Source organism: Nipponia nippon, unplaced genomic scaffold (genome assembly GCF_047370975.1).
Source record: "Nipponia nippon isolate SJK-2023a ecotype South Korea unplaced genomic scaffold, ASM4737097v1 scaffold_10, whole genome shotgun sequence".
NCBI lineage: Eukaryota > Metazoa > Chordata > Aves > Pelecaniformes > Threskiornithidae > Nipponia > Nipponia nippon.
The window spans coordinates 29,086,110-29,101,308 of record NW_028262291.1 but is presented as its reverse complement, the minus strand read 5'-3'; the positions used below and the strand labels follow the sequence as shown (position 1 = coordinate 29,101,308).

Here is a 15,199-nt window from a genome sequence, read left to right as displayed (position 1 = left end):
GAACCTATTCTGTAATTTTGAGGAAAAAAGACTTGGAAAAAGTTAGATGCTGGTTTTTGGACTGTATACGTGAAGAGAGAACAATTTGAAGACCAGATACTCAATCTCTGTTTTCACTTATATAAATTTAAAACAATTTAGCCATTAACAGTTTAATAATTGAACAAATATAAAATGTTTTGCAGTAAATTAATGTGAAGTTCACTTCAGGTTTTGTAGTATTTTTAAGAAGTGACAGAAACCAGAAGAATCCTTCAGAAGAACAACTAATCTAAGTCTTTCAAAAGCTGACTGGCTTTATTTTTGTCCTCCACCAGAAGCAAAAGCTTAAGGCATTTATTTATTAGTAAATATTATCATATTTAGGGTATTGACAGCACTTTCGTTTATGCAGTAACAACTGTGCCTTTGGAAATAATTTAAAATTATCTTTCTCACTATTATGATAACAATGATGGCATCTTTTCTAATCGAAGAAGAATAAAATTCCAGTTGACAGAGCTATTACTGTAACAGTTGTTATGACATCTTTTGTAGTTGAAGGAAAATAAAACTGCAGTTGACAGAGCAATAAAATATTTGGGTAGTTTTGCTTTTAAAGTATGTATTATGCAAATATTGCAGAGGGGATGTGTTTGTGTTTTTAAGAATCTAAAATCCTGAGAACAAATACAAAATGAAAATCAGGCAGGCTATTTTTACTAGTTGAAAACCATGAAGCTAGACTATGTTCTAAATTTGTAAATACAAAAAGTAGGTAATAAATTGCTAATTATGTATTACTTTTTCTTTCATAACGGTAACAGTTGAATTTTAGAATGGGGTTTTTTGGTCAAGTATTTGTAGCTTGTTTGTCAACAAGCAACAGCTCTGTTTTGAGTGCTGCAAGAGTAGCATTGCTTTAAAGGAGAAGTCTTACAAGTATTCTGTAGACTACAGCTGTGAACTGAATGGTAAAAACAACAGAAGCACAATATTTTCAGTAGTTCTTCCTTTTTGGAGAAAGTTTATGATTCAACTTAAGAATAATAATTTAATTACTTCCATTCAACTTTCGTGATACATAGCTGCCCTCTGTTCAGAGTGAAGCATGTTATCTTTAATAGCCATGAAAGTTTACTTTAGATATTCAAGAACGGGCTTCATTGTACTTTTCTATGTTTCTGTGTCACCACTTGGATTATCATATTGGGTCAGTGCAGTGCTCGTTCCTATCAAATGGCATCCATGAAGTCATAAAACAGTTTTTGGTAATATTGTGGTGGAAAGTTTAGTGTGAATTTCTGTTTGTTTGTTTAATATACCTTTTAACTGCAATCTAAGCTTTTTGCCCAGAACTACCTTTGTTAACGTGTTCTGCGAAATATTAGCATTTGGTGTAGCGTGCAGTAGATTTGCCTGCTCACTGAGTTTGTTCCTTTCAGAGGTGGTGGTGGTGACTGTTGTTTCTTCTTAACAGCTGTGTGTTCAGAGGCATCTGTGCATGAGGAGAAGTTTGTTCTATGGCCTCAGAGCTGAGTGCTAGAGAGGATGGCAGCTGCTCAGAGCTGGCAAAACCCCTTTATCTGCAATATCTGGAGAAAGCTCTGCAACTGGATCAGTTTTTACGACAGACATCTGCCATCTTTAACAGGAGTATATCCAGGTACCAAAACCTTTTCCATTTTCTGTTGGGAATACCAAGGAAAGACAAGCTTTTTTTATTATATTGTTCCCAGGCAACACCATATTAAGCATTTAGTGGTGACTTGTTCATTATAAACTCTTCTACTTTAAAGATTTTGCACTGTGCTTTTCTTAGCTCACACTGATAATTCAGTGTGTTGCCAGCCCACGTACAAATTAGCACAATGTTTTAAAGCTTTCTTTCGTAGCTGAGTGGCCAAAATTTTCTTTGTCTGCAAAAAGCAGGATGAACAAGCACTAAGTTGATTTTTCAGGGAGATGTCCTGTAGCCATAAGTGAAATGCAAAGACTGTTGTGAGATGCAGAATTTATGTGTAGGTAAGTTGCAGCAATGAGAAGTGAGTCATCAGGGTACATTTCTGTCCCAAAACAATTTATGTTTCATTTCATCAGTGTTTTGGAATTGTAGAGTTACAGAACTGATAACTGTATGGGTGATAGATAACAGGCATATTTACAAACATGCAGTAAGACCCACACAAGGAGTAGAAAAAGTGTAGCTTTATATTTCTCACAGGTACAGTAGTGCTGAGGATGACAATACTGTGCTTTGGTTTGACTTGATATTAGTTTCTTGCTTAGTTCATGCTTCTCAAATTAGATACCTAAAGATTGAAGGTGCAGGTTGATAGCATAGCCAGGTTGGTCTGATGATTAACTACTGCTGAGGGATTAACAGGAAATTATTAACAGCAGTATTTCTAATGTGTAAAATTACATCTGAAGCTGTCTCCATTCTCAAACCTTTAGACAAATGGCCACATGTAAGAAAGTTGCATGGGTATCTGCCTTTGGATATTTTCATTGTCACCATATTATGTATCTTCTTGCAGCGATGAAAGTGAGGATGGATTGGATGACAATCCTTTATTGCCTCAGTCTGGGGATCCCCTGATGCAAGTTAAGGAAGAGCCTCCAAATGCTTTGCTTGGGGAGTCTTCCGGAGCAGGGAATTCCGGGATGCTGAACACACATTCCCTGAATGGAGTACTGCAGCCAGGTAGGCATGCACTAGGTTGAATCTCTGCTTTCTTCGGAATAAACTGGGAAAAGCATTATTTCTTAAGAACTTTTTTTTTTTTTTTTTTTTTTTTTTTTTGCTAAACAGAACCAAAGTCTGAAAAAGGGAGCTTGTATAACTTTTCCAAACTGAAGAAAAGCAGAAAGTGGCTGAAGGTAAGAATATTGGAAAGAAATGGAGCTATTATGAAATCTTTGAGTAGAGTTCCAGTCAACACCCTGTAGACAGCGGTGAGTGATTCCATCTTGTCATCTGACGTAGATCATGGTGTGGAAACATGTAAGCAAGCAGACGGCAACAAGAAAATAAGTTGAGCACCGGTCAGAGCATTATCACAAATTATCACAAATACAATTTCCAAATACAGCAAGTTTACAGTAAGTTTGTTCTCATCTCAGTAGTCCATTTAATTTTACTTTACATGTACTACTGAGAACTCGGAAAGCTAGACTAATGTGTTTTAAGAGCTGTCCTAAATCATGTGATGCAATTTAATTGATGCAGAAATCTCACACTGAAAAAGAGGCATAAGGTGATACGGAGATGTGGTAATATTTTGTGTTGCTGAAAAGAGGTCTCCAAATGAATTCTTTAGTCTTGTTCTATATTGGCTTGTTGTTTGCCGCACTATTTTTTTGGGGGTAACTGGAGCCAGTGTCCTTGCTAAGAAGAAAGGAATGGGATTTTTTTGTTTGGTTTTTGCCTTTTTTTTTTTTCCTTACATTAAGAAAAAACACTTACCAAGGCAAAAAAATACATTCTACAGAGGCTTCTGATCTTGGAAGTGGAAAGAAGGAAGAGTATATGAACAGTTGATAATGAATATTGTATTAGACTTTGGGTAGAACAGAATAGAATTATAGTCTCCATAGATTTGAGGCTTTTGTTTTCATCGTGTAGCAAAATGGACAGTAGGCATTTCAGTTTTGATGAGCAGCAGCATTTTAGTTAAATTTCACAGTGAGTGTACATTCAGAAACTTGAAGTAATTTTAGTACACTGTCCAAATTAAAATGAGCTATTACAAAATATATTAAATGGACATTTGGGACTCGGCTGAAAATTTGTTTCTAAGATGAACTCAGTACAAAGTCCGAATGAGGATATAAAGAGAGAGTAGAATGGTGGCTTTATGCCATTTTTGCATTTTCATTGTACTGTAGCCTTCTCTAGTTAGCACAAACAGGTTGCCAAGAGGTCAGACAAGAGCCAAACCTGCTGCAGCTGATGCAGGTGGAAGTGGTAGAATAGCAGGACAAACTACAAATGGGGTAGGAAAGTACCTGCAACCATACATCACAAAATGCCCTTACTGGTATCTTGGATTTTTTCACTGCTGCTTTTCTGAGACCACAGACAGACAAAGTGGATTCTAAAATGACTTAACTATCACCAAACTAACAGAAAACTACCTCCCCACAAATCAGAAAATACGTCTTGGATTCACTGCTACACAGTGCTGTAACTCGGGAAACTGTTTTCCATTTGAGGCATTTCAGATGGAAGGCACTTGGTAAACGCTAAGTATTGTTGTTGGGCCAGAACTGCAGCCCTTTATTAGGTAAAGGCTCAAGAGTGCTTTGCATAAATAAACAATTCAGTATAGAGACTTGTGATTGTTACATTAGTTTCCATTTATTCTTGTTAGAGTATCCTTCTGAGTGATGACTCCAGTGATACAGATTCACCAAGTGATGAGGATGGAGAGGAGGAAGAAGAATTTTCTCTTTCAAGGGAGGAACTTCACAATATGCTGCGATTACATAAATATAAGAAACTCCATCAAAGTAAATACAGCAAAGACAAGGAGGTAAAAATCCAGAATTTTTACTTTTCCTTTATTTTTGTTCTTTCCTTTAACTGAGTTATTTTAATTGCTCTAACATTTTTATCAAAAACCTTAATATTTTGTGGACTGGAAAATATTCTATTGTTTGGTAGACTAGAACAATCTAACATCAGTTTCAGACAAGGGTTATTTAATTAATTACGTACAGACTGAAAAGTTGTTGATGCCTTATGCTGAGAATCTGTCAATAATTTATGTAGGTAGTACTGGCACATGTGTTACAGCTTCCACACTGCTTTGTCGCAGTCACTAGAGAAAATGTAAGGTGCTAGAATGCAAGACAATATAAGTGAAAACTGAGGTGCTGTGGGTTAAATTCTGACACAGGTAGTAGCTGCTGTTCAAGACTAAAATGGTATATTTAAACCTGAAGGAGTATACTTGCACCATCATTGAGGTGACGAGTAGTAAGGCAATGTTTACCTTCTTGAAAGGGAGTTCCTGGTCTTCTTCCTTACTGTTTTCTGTCATTCTTTGGGGCTTTCTTTGTTTCTTTCTCACCTTTCTTTTTATTTTGTATTTTCTTCTCATATTCTCTTTTTTTCTCTTCTTACAAGAAAATAGTCTGTTGCATTTCTGCATTTTTCTTAATATTGGGCCAAATTCTATGACTGTTCTGATTCTAATAATATATTTCTTCAAATTATAAGGGCTTTTGCAGAAATTATTTTCATTGCTCTTTCAAATTGCACCAGAAAGTAGTCTCAGATGAAGGAAGTCACCCTATTCTGCTATCAGAGGATGTGTCTGAAATTAAAATTTGTCTTCTTGGTTCATATTCTTTTGAAATTTCTCCAGAAGAGTGAAGAAATATTTTCCCATTCAGGCCTTTGCTTCCGTCCACTTCTTTCCTTTGTTTACTTGTTAAGTTTTTACAATTTTTACACAGGTCATAACTTTTGTTAGATTTTACACAAATATTTATTTCCAGACTAGTAAGAAATATTATCCAGTAGAAATAACCAGTGTATTGTCAGATCAGCAGTACACAGTTATGAGGGGGGAGACACATCTGTCCAAAAAAGTTTGTTTATGCTGATGTTCTCACCTTTCAAAAATCTTTTATTAACTTAATAGTATGCTTAGGTTTTAAACAGTTAATTTCTAACCTGTACTGTCTTTAATTTGCCTGTTTATACATAACCTGTGTATAGTTCTTTAATGTTTTAGTTGAAAAATGCTTGGAATATACTGACTTTTTTGATAATTTGGGAAAAAATGCTGAGGCAGCTATATTTTTACTTGACATTCTGAATGTTCAGGTTGTCCTCGTGGAAATCTTTTAAATGCCTTTTATCTGAACCTGTCCTTTTCCATCTTTTGGATGATAAAGTAGAACACGTATGTAATTTGGGAATACAAGCAAAACAAATAGGCGGTCAATGACTGGGCCACTTCATGTAATGTGCTGTCTTGCTGGGCAGCACCTGTATGGAAAAGATAGAGCAGTGTGTTTTGAAAGCGTAAGCTTCACTGCCCGCTCTTCCCGTCTTACTTAACTGGGTGGGCTTGCCTCCCTGTGTAGAACTTGGAGGCCACCTCTGGGAGCAGTGGTTTCACTTTGGACAGTGTATGATCCTTGATAACAATGCTAAATATGGAGAAGTGCATGTTTCTGATCTCTTATTTATGATCAAGATCTGAACTTGTTTACCTGCTAACTCTCTGTTATCTGCTATATCTGTTTTCCATTACTGCACTCATTTACATCCACTTCAGTTGCAGCAATATCAGTACTACAGTGCAGGACTGCTGTCTACACATGATCCTTACTACGAGCAGCAGCGCCACCTGCTAGGGCCCAAGAAAAAGAAGTTTAAAGAAGAGAAAAAATTAAAAGGTAAAGTCACTAACCTTGTGTTTTTAAATGGCTTCTGTGATTAAACTTCTTTCGTACATTATTTCCTTTGAATAAACACAAATATTCAAAACTTCTGGGTTTTGCATGGAAATATCCAGTTCTGTCAAAGAAAAAATCTTCAGAAAATGCTGTGCTTTATCTTCTGGCTTCTAGAAAGCTAGGGTGAAAAAAAGGAATGTGAATTGAGAGTTCATGGCTTTAGATTTTCTTTGTAGACCTCTGAATCTAGAATGAAAGAGCTATGCAGCAAGTACCTTACAGCTTTATTCATTGCTTCAGAATCCATAAATACCATTGTGTGTCATGGTCCATTTACTCAGTTTTTGAAAACACGATAGTTCCTTGAGAAACGTAGGAATTTGTCCAGTACCTGATGCAGTTATTCCTGAATATGTAATTCTAGTGAACAAGAAATGACAGGGAATGAGAGTGTTTTCTGGAAATTAGAGGGAACTCAGAATTGATGTCCAATGTAAGTTAAAATAGAATTACTTCTGTAAGCTCTCAGCTGGAGTTTCTCAGATGCATATTTGTCAGGAAGCGCAGTTTCCTTTCTTGATTGAGCTGGCAGCAGCTGTAAATCTGTAAGGAAGCAGGAAGAGAAGTCTATGAACTGTCAGCGTAAGGTGAATTCTCGCTAGTACAAGTACTTAAGTTTGAGCTGTGTTTTAAGGGGGCTATTTTGGGCTTCCTTCCTTCCTATCTTTCTGCAAGTTCCTTTAACTGTGTATTTTTTTTTCCTCGCTAATCTTGCAGCATCCATGATTTTGCATACTCACAAAGAATATTTTTAATATCTGATACCAGTATCGGTTTCCTCTGAAAGCTGGTATCTGTAATGCATGATAACATGCCAGTCTCTTTCAACTGCTGAGAAGTTTGGTTTGAGACTTATCCTACCAAATGCTAATGTTGTTACCTTTAAAGGTCTTCCCTTTACAGGTCTTTAAGTGGAATTTTACCACAAAGCAAGAAACATTGCATGAGGTCCAAGATATTTTAACTCCTAAGGCACGTTTTACTGGGTGGAAAAATTGCATTTCACCACTCTATTTATTAAACAGGAAAATCTTTCCATTATAAGGTGATGAGGAAATACCTAATATGATAAATGTATGGTACCAGAATTGGCAAACATGGATAAGTTTGGCTTTTTTGTTGGTTCCACACATAAATTGACGAGGATAGTTTACTCAGGAGAGATACCTGACTAAATGTATCCCAAAAATAGAAAAAGAAATTGATATTTACGATCATTGTTGCCATGCAGGCAAGTTGAAAAAAGTAAAGAAAAAGAGGAGACGGGATGAAGAGCTCTCTTCAGAGGAGTCACCACGACGCCACCATCACCAGACCAAAGTTTTTGCCAAGTTTTCTCATGATACACCACCACCTGGGTCCAAGAAAAAGCATTTGACTATTGAGCAACTTAATGCACGTCGGCGGAAAGTGTGGCTTAGCATTGTTAAAAAGGAGTTGCCAAAGGTGAGCTTGGTTAATTGCACTACATCAGTGATGATGACAAGAAAGTGAAATAGAAAATTAACTTGGTGGGAAGTTGACACCTGGAAAAACAGAGAGAAGTAAGACCTGATTTTTCTGGTGGTCATTAATAACCAAACCGATATTCTGTAATCTGTAAGCAAAGTGTAGTTCGAATTTCTTATCACCAATGATATCTAAGTGGATCATGCGGTGCTTTGCCACTGCTTTCATTTGGCTATCCAACCCTTTTCTATGGATAGTACAGTAAACTCTAGCAGGTATTCCTACTAATCTACAGGATAGCAATGTAAAGCAAACCAATATCTAGGTTCTACATAAAGTTCAGGAAAGGAATGTTTCAATCATTGTAGCACGTGTATTTTTTGAAACTTATTTCAGAAACAGTCTAGGGAAAAGTGTGTGTATTATTTACAGGATGAGCTTCAAGCACATTTGAAATAGAAAGCTGGGTTCACTGTCACTAGTTTTCTGAGATGCGATCAAAGCGGACCTTACAACTTGCTTTTTGCAGTTCACAGTTAACAGACTTTGAATTCTAGGAAGTTGAATATGAGCGATGACTGTAGCATCCTTTATGAACTTATAAGCCAGGCAAAGGATATGTGCGGTGTGATAGACCTTATTTTTTTCAAAAGACCGATTTTGATCGTGTGAAGAACATAGGATCTACATTAATTCTTAACATCTTTGGGAAACAGTGGAAATTTTTGTTGTTTACTTCAGTGATAACAGTGGAATACGAGAACCCTGCTTTGCAATAGTAGCAATTAAAGAAATGATCCTGAAAAAGGTGTTTTACATGCTTCCTTCAGAAGTTGTAATACATTTATGTATGCCTTCAATAATTAAGGACAAAAGGCTGTTTCAGTCAAAATAAAAAAATGCTTAAAGTACCTGTACCCAATTATACAACAGTGTGCATGGCTGACACTGGCATGTATGTCTGCTGAAGACTGGATAGTGATCTTTTATAATACTGTGAAGCTATTACGCTTTAACTAATTTTAAGGTGGTATTCTTTTATAGGCATACAAACAAAAAGCCTCAGCCCGCAACCTTTTCCTGACCAACAGCAAAAAGGTAAGTGTTGTTTAGCTTTATGCTGTTATTTGTACTGGATGCAATAAGCAAACTGTAACCTCTTTATGTTTCTTCTGTTTCTTCTAATACTGACGGTACTACCAGGGCAGTATAGGAGAATGCACTATATAGAAGTAAATCGTCATTTAGTATAAGGCTTTTCATTTTTTAGATGTGTCATTTTGGCGTATTTCATAAGCAACAGATGAAACGGGCATGAGATCTTTTTGGCTGTGGTAAGATTTAGTTTGTACATTTTTAATTTTTAATTTACTGATCTTTGATACAATAAGTTAATGACTTCAGTACACTTGGTTGGCTTTTGAACTGCCCATCTATCCACTAGCTAGAATTTGCTGGTTTAAGCATTCGTGTTTAAATCAAAGGGGCTCTTGGAATATTAAATGTGTTAATTTACATAAATATATATAGGAGCTGAGAATAAAAATAGAACAATTTTCTGCTTAAGTGATTGCAAAAGGAATTTATCTCCTCATCAGAGTCTTCTCTGAGAAGTGTCATTGTTTCTACCTAGAACACTTTACTTTAGGAACACTTGCTTTCTGAGCATTTTTCAAGTGTTACGCTCAAGTGTCTGATTCATTTATATGGCTAATGAAAAGGTAATTGAATATATGGCTGAGAATCATCAGAGACAAGATGATGTAGGAAATTTTCTTTTCTGTATATATATTATCAAGAAAGGGAGCGTTTTCTGTGTAAGGGATGCAGAAAACAGGACCTGCATGTATATAGTTAAGAAACTTTGCTGTAGGTAGGTTCTCTCCTGTGGTCCTCCTTAGCTAGCAGAGAGTGGATTTTTGTGATGTCTGGGCAAATAGTCTGCGATTATTGTATTTGTAGGTAGCACAAACCACAATTTAGCAAGCGAGTGATGCAGCAGACTTAGAGGTTTTGAAATTCCCCTTTTTTTCCTTTGTTTTTGTTTTGTTTGATCATTTGAAATCTGTGTTAAAATTATTGATGTGGAAATTTTAGTGGAGGAAAAAAACCTGACACAAACATGAAACCCAGCAATTCTGACCATTACGACAATGGCATTAATTTATTTATACTAGAATGAGAAATTACATTGTGTTATGCTTCTTCAGGAGGTGGTAGGAAAATTGTAGGATACTCTCCCACTTTTCAGTGTATTAACATGTGAATGGGATTGTATTCCACCAGTAGTGCTATTGTAGCAGCCTTATTAAAACAGTGAGAAAGCATGCGTACTGCAGAAAAGTGTCTAGAATAGATGAGTCAGAGTTGCAGACCGGCCTTGAACTCTGGTCTCCTGAGTCCCTTTCAAGGACCTACCCACCAGATCAATCCTTTAAGTACCATGCCATGCTGAAACTCTCTTCGGGTTTTGTCTTCTCTACCATCTCAGGAGGTTTTTGGAAGTTCACGTTCTCTCATGCCACTTCAAAAGCATTACTGCTGAGTAAAGTACCACAGTTTTTCTCTTCTGAAGGGTCAGACTTGGTTGTAATTAGATTTGATGTTGCTTATTGCTGCCTTCCTTTAAAATCTGCCTGTTTTACCACTGTTTTCAAAACATTGTTTTGCTCTAGCTTGCCCATCAGTGCATGAGGGAGGTACGTCGAGCTGCTATCCAGGCCCAGAAAAACTGTAAGGAAACTCTACCACGAGCACGTCGTCTTACCAAGGAGATGCTTCTCTATTGGAAAAAGTATGAAAAGGTAGAAAAAGAACATCGCAAACGAGCTGAGAAAGAGGCTCTGGAGCAACGCAAACTGGATGAGGAGATGAGAGAGGTATGGCAAAACCACAGATTGCTGATAATTTATCTGTTGAGACACAGAAGTGACCGGATAATTTGAGTTTCTAAATCCAGGCCATGAAATTCAGTTATTTGTTCTGTTTCAGTGGTGTTCCATGTATTTCTACTGCTATCTTAAAATTCTTTACATAGTTCTTCTAATGTTAGCTAGAGCTGATAAAAAAAGCCTTCAAATTTGTCAGTTCTTCACAAGTGAATGAAATGGAGGAAGGGATTAGACAAGCAGCATATCTCAGACATACATAACTCAGTAAGGGCCAGGCTTTTGTGATGGTTTGTACATCATTCTGGGTCCAGAAGGCAAGCCACCTTTTCATTCACATTGAGTTTTCTTTTTTTTTTTTTCCTCTTTTTCCCCCTTGCTGTAAACTGGTATCATAATTTATATATAGGGCACAGAAATGTTTCTGTGATTGCTTTTCTGTTGGCCAAGTGACAGCTTCATGGACTCCCTTACACAGTAATAGGGGTTGAATTGAAGAAAAAGCTTTCTTGCCAAAGCTCTCTAGTGGATTTATGGTTGTTACCTTACATGTTTGGTGATGAGCTAAGGTTGAATCTTTAGAATACCGTATGTTTAGTTTTATGCTCAAATTATGCTTTTATTTATTGCATTACTCTCATTCTTGCAAGTTCATAAGCATTTTGTGAAGGTTTCAGCTGACTTAGATCAATAGACAACTTCTAACTGTAGCATTTTTTAACCAGAGCCTGAGAATGAACAGAGTTTCTACAGTGTCTTGCTGAACCCCGAACCATGATAATACCCCAGCTGTATTACCTAGTGATGCATTTCACATATTCTACCATAATTCTCTTTACTAGTAAATAACAGAATGTTGGAGTTAGGTTGTCATGAGAGGTTTTTTTTAACTGTTCAGTTCTTTTACTGTAGACAACTAAAATCCTGTTTATTTTTGTCAATCTTTTAATTTTTCAGTGTAAACAAAACTTTTTTAAACTTCCTTTTATTAGATTATGGTGTTCTGTGCCATGATTACTGAATTTAAAAACTTTTCATTTACAACAATTTTCTATTTTAATATAGGTGTTTATGGTGGTGGTCAGTGTTCTTATATGCAGCTAGTATTCTAGCATTTTGGTATCACAGTGATGTGCATAATATAATCTAGATAGATTAGTTGTTGATATATTATTAGATTAAATTTTTTTCTTTAATTATATTTTAAACGTTAAACCTTTGTCCTGTTTTTTTTCCCCCCCTTCATCTGTTTTTTGTAAATGCTCTTGTCTTAGGCTAAGAGGCAGCAGCGAAAGCTTAACTTCCTGATCACACAAACTGAATTATATGCCCATTTCATGAGTCGTAAACGAGATATTGGACATGATGGAATACAGGAGGAAATCTTACGCAAACTGGAAGACAGCTCTACCCAAAGGCAGATTGATATTGGTGGAGGCGTAGTGGTCAACATCACCCAAGAAGATTATGGTAAGCGATTCATCTACTGTCCTTCCTGTGCACGCTTTTGAAATTTACTGTACTCTGCACATTATCATGCAGACTTACTATTTTAAACACAAAATCTATCTATGTAAGAAGCACTGCTATAATTACTGGGATTTACCTGTATGTTAATTTGGGTCGTTACTGCTGCAGACCTCTGACATGGAGATGTTGTTTTCAGATAGTAACTATTACAAGGCCCAAGCTCTGAAGAATGCTGAGGATGCCTACCAGATTCATCAGGCCCGGGTATGTATTTTTTGGATCCATGAAGTAGAAGAGAAAGCAGGGTAATTGGTAAAGGGCACAGAACCCGAATCTCATAGCAGCCAAGTCAAGTAGGTTTGTTTAGTGCTGGGTGCGAGATTTGAATTTAATTCCATTGCCACTTTCTGTGCTAAACAGATACAAAACCAGAATGTAAAGATTTGGGCTATAGGAACAGGCCTGTTTTCTATTAGTTTCTGGCAGACATCCTATGTCTTAATGTGAAGTGTAAAGCCTTCTACTGTACATTTTCTTGATAAATTAATATGTTCATCATCTTATGCATACTTTCTTCTTCCTGTTTAGACCAGGTCATTTGATGAAGATGCAAAGGAGAGCCGAGCAGCTGCTTTACGGGCTGCTAACAAGTCTGGTACTGGCTTTGGAGAGAGCTACAGTTTAGCAAACCCATCTATCCGGGCAGGAGAAGATATTCCACAGCCTACTATTTTTAATGGCAAACTGAAAGGTTACCAACTGAAAGGCATGAATTGGCTGGCCAACCTATATGAGCAGGTATCTTAGTACATCTTCCAAATTTTTAAAACTTGTGGGATTGTTTAAGTCATTAGATTAAACTTGGTCAAAAAAATTTAATTGTTTTAAGAATAAACTGTGTATATTATATCTGTAATGTCTTCAGAAGAAAGGAAAACATTATGTAAGCCACCTATCTATATTCTTGATTATTGAGGAAATAACAACTTTAAATGGGACATTAAGTTCAAGATTCTTTATGTGGATGTTTATACAACTTGTTTATCACTTAGATTACACACTGAGGAAACTTTTGCTGCTCAAGCTGCATACTGTTTCAGGCTTTGTTCAGCTGGTAAACTGCAGGCAGCCTTGTCCTTGTGTGTGTACCCAGTTGGTAATGTGATTGCAAAGTGCAGACAGGCTGAGGAAAAAAAATCAGCCTGAGAAATGAATGCAAGTGCAGTTGAGATAAATTATCTCTTAGTAGGAGACATATGAGACAATAAGGTGTTTCAAAGTTGTTACACTGGGGCTGCTCCCTCTAAATTCAGTGGCAACCATTCTTCTAGTCCTGTATGGATTAAAAAGTAGTAAGATGAAATGTGCTCATTTAGGGATCTTTTGCAGGGCATCAATGGAATCCTGGCAGACGAAATGGGTCTGGGTAAAACAGTACAAAGTATTGCTCTCCTTGCACATCTGGCTGAGGTAGGTGGATTATAGCTTATTCCTGGTCAGCGTGCTTGATAGAAGATGCATACTTCTCACGTACTTGAAATGAATTCTAGATTATAAAGCTGAAATGTCTTAAAAGGCATTTTAGCTATGGCATTTCCCTTTGTTTTAAAGCTATGCCTTTGAAAGGGGGTGTGTATATGTAGATACCTCTGTGTGTTTGTGTATGTATATTTAAGTGTATATATATAAATAAAACCAGAATTTTCATTTGTTCACAGAGTAATATCTTTTCATTTGCACTTAATGTGAAAGCCTGATAAGAGAACAAGTTGTAGACTTCATGGTTCACTGACTTTTACAAATCATAGAGACGTGTAGAAATGAAGTCCAAATCCTGAGCTCTGTGGCAATCAGCGTGGATTTCTGTATTTGTGGGTTGTTTTCAGGAAGCATCATTATTCTTCTGTGCCAGGGCAGACAAACAAAACAGAAAAAGGCAACAGGAGCTTACTTCTTTATGCAGAAATAGATATCTTTATTTAAAAAAAAAGTCTTGATTGGCATCCAGTCACTTGCCTTAAATAGGAGATATCAACCAAGTGATACTGAAAGCAGAACTAGCTGCAGTAGTGACCAAATGACAATTACGCATTTGTTTATGTTCCTTTTGATACCAGTTCACTGGCACTATCAGCCACAATAGTGGAAGAGTGTGTGGAGCCAAAGGCTCTTAAGCTCATCTGTATGGAAGGGATAACAGATAGGCTTGTCTCCCTGCTGCACTGCAGCTTGAGAGTTTTGGAAGCCTACACAGGGCTTTTACTTTTTCTGGCTCTCCCTTCTGCGGGCCAGCTTGTAACTACCAATGCACTAATGGTCCAACTTTGTTATTCACCAGAGGGCATTCTAATGTGATGTGATGGAGCAAAGCTTGCCAGTGCCACCTGAAGTTCTTTTCCTCCCCAAAATGACAGAGACTATTAGCAATGCGAAGGTGGCAACTTTCAGAAACAAAGGATTGAGCTAGATTGAAACAGCAGTGCTCATTCTGGTTTGTTGTTATGAAATAAGTGTTAGTTAAACATTAGATCTGCTCTATTTGATTCTGTATCGCCTTGCTGTGCTGGGAGGAAGTTTTCTTATGTTGCATATAGTTCTCTCTCTTATGTAGCCACTGTCATTTAATAGGTGTAAAGCTGTATCAAACTCTGTGTCCCTTTCCCCCAATTAATTTCTGTGTGTCTTTTTTTTTTTTTTTAAAATTTGTATATTCCAGAGAGAGAACATCTGGGGACCTTTTTTAATAATTTCACCTGCCTCTACTCTTAACAACTGGCACCAGGAGTTTGCAAGATTTGTACCTAAATTTAAGGTAATAAGCATGTCCAAGAAAGTTACTTCTGTTTTTCTCAAAAGTAAACTGTTTTGTTATCATGAGTTCTTTGCCACATCTGGATGCCTAATTACCTTGTATCTCGAAACCCTGTAATGGGCCT

The 15,199-nt window shown here is 36.8% G+C and overlaps 1 protein-coding gene across 2 annotated transcripts in view; it reads left to right on the top strand.

The window, feature by feature from the left end:
* The window catches only part of INO80 (INO80 complex ATPase subunit), a 68,084-nt gene that overhangs the window by 7,325 nt on the left and 45,560 nt on the right, over positions 1-15,199 (top strand). For both annotated transcript variants that reach the window (XM_087746233.1, XM_087746234.1), the window contains exons 2-14: positions 1,460-1,645; positions 2,520-2,686; positions 2,795-2,862; positions 4,356-4,517; positions 6,276-6,396; positions 7,688-7,902; positions 8,950-9,003; positions 10,581-10,784; positions 12,068-12,263; positions 12,460-12,527; positions 12,852-13,061; positions 13,653-13,733; positions 14,980-15,075. In XM_087746233.1, the coding sequence (XP_087602359.1) occupies positions 1,503-1,645; positions 2,520-2,686; positions 2,795-2,862; positions 4,356-4,517; positions 6,276-6,396; positions 7,688-7,902; positions 8,950-9,003; positions 10,581-10,784; positions 12,068-12,263; positions 12,460-12,527; positions 12,852-13,061; positions 13,653-13,733; positions 14,980-15,075 (1,785 nt within the window). In that variant the 5' untranslated portion in view covers positions 1,460-1,502. The remainder of the gene's footprint in view (positions 1-1,459; positions 1,646-2,519; positions 2,687-2,794; positions 2,863-4,355; positions 4,518-6,275; positions 6,397-7,687; positions 7,903-8,949; positions 9,004-10,580; positions 10,785-12,067; positions 12,264-12,459; positions 12,528-12,851; positions 13,062-13,652; positions 13,734-14,979; positions 15,076-15,199) is intronic.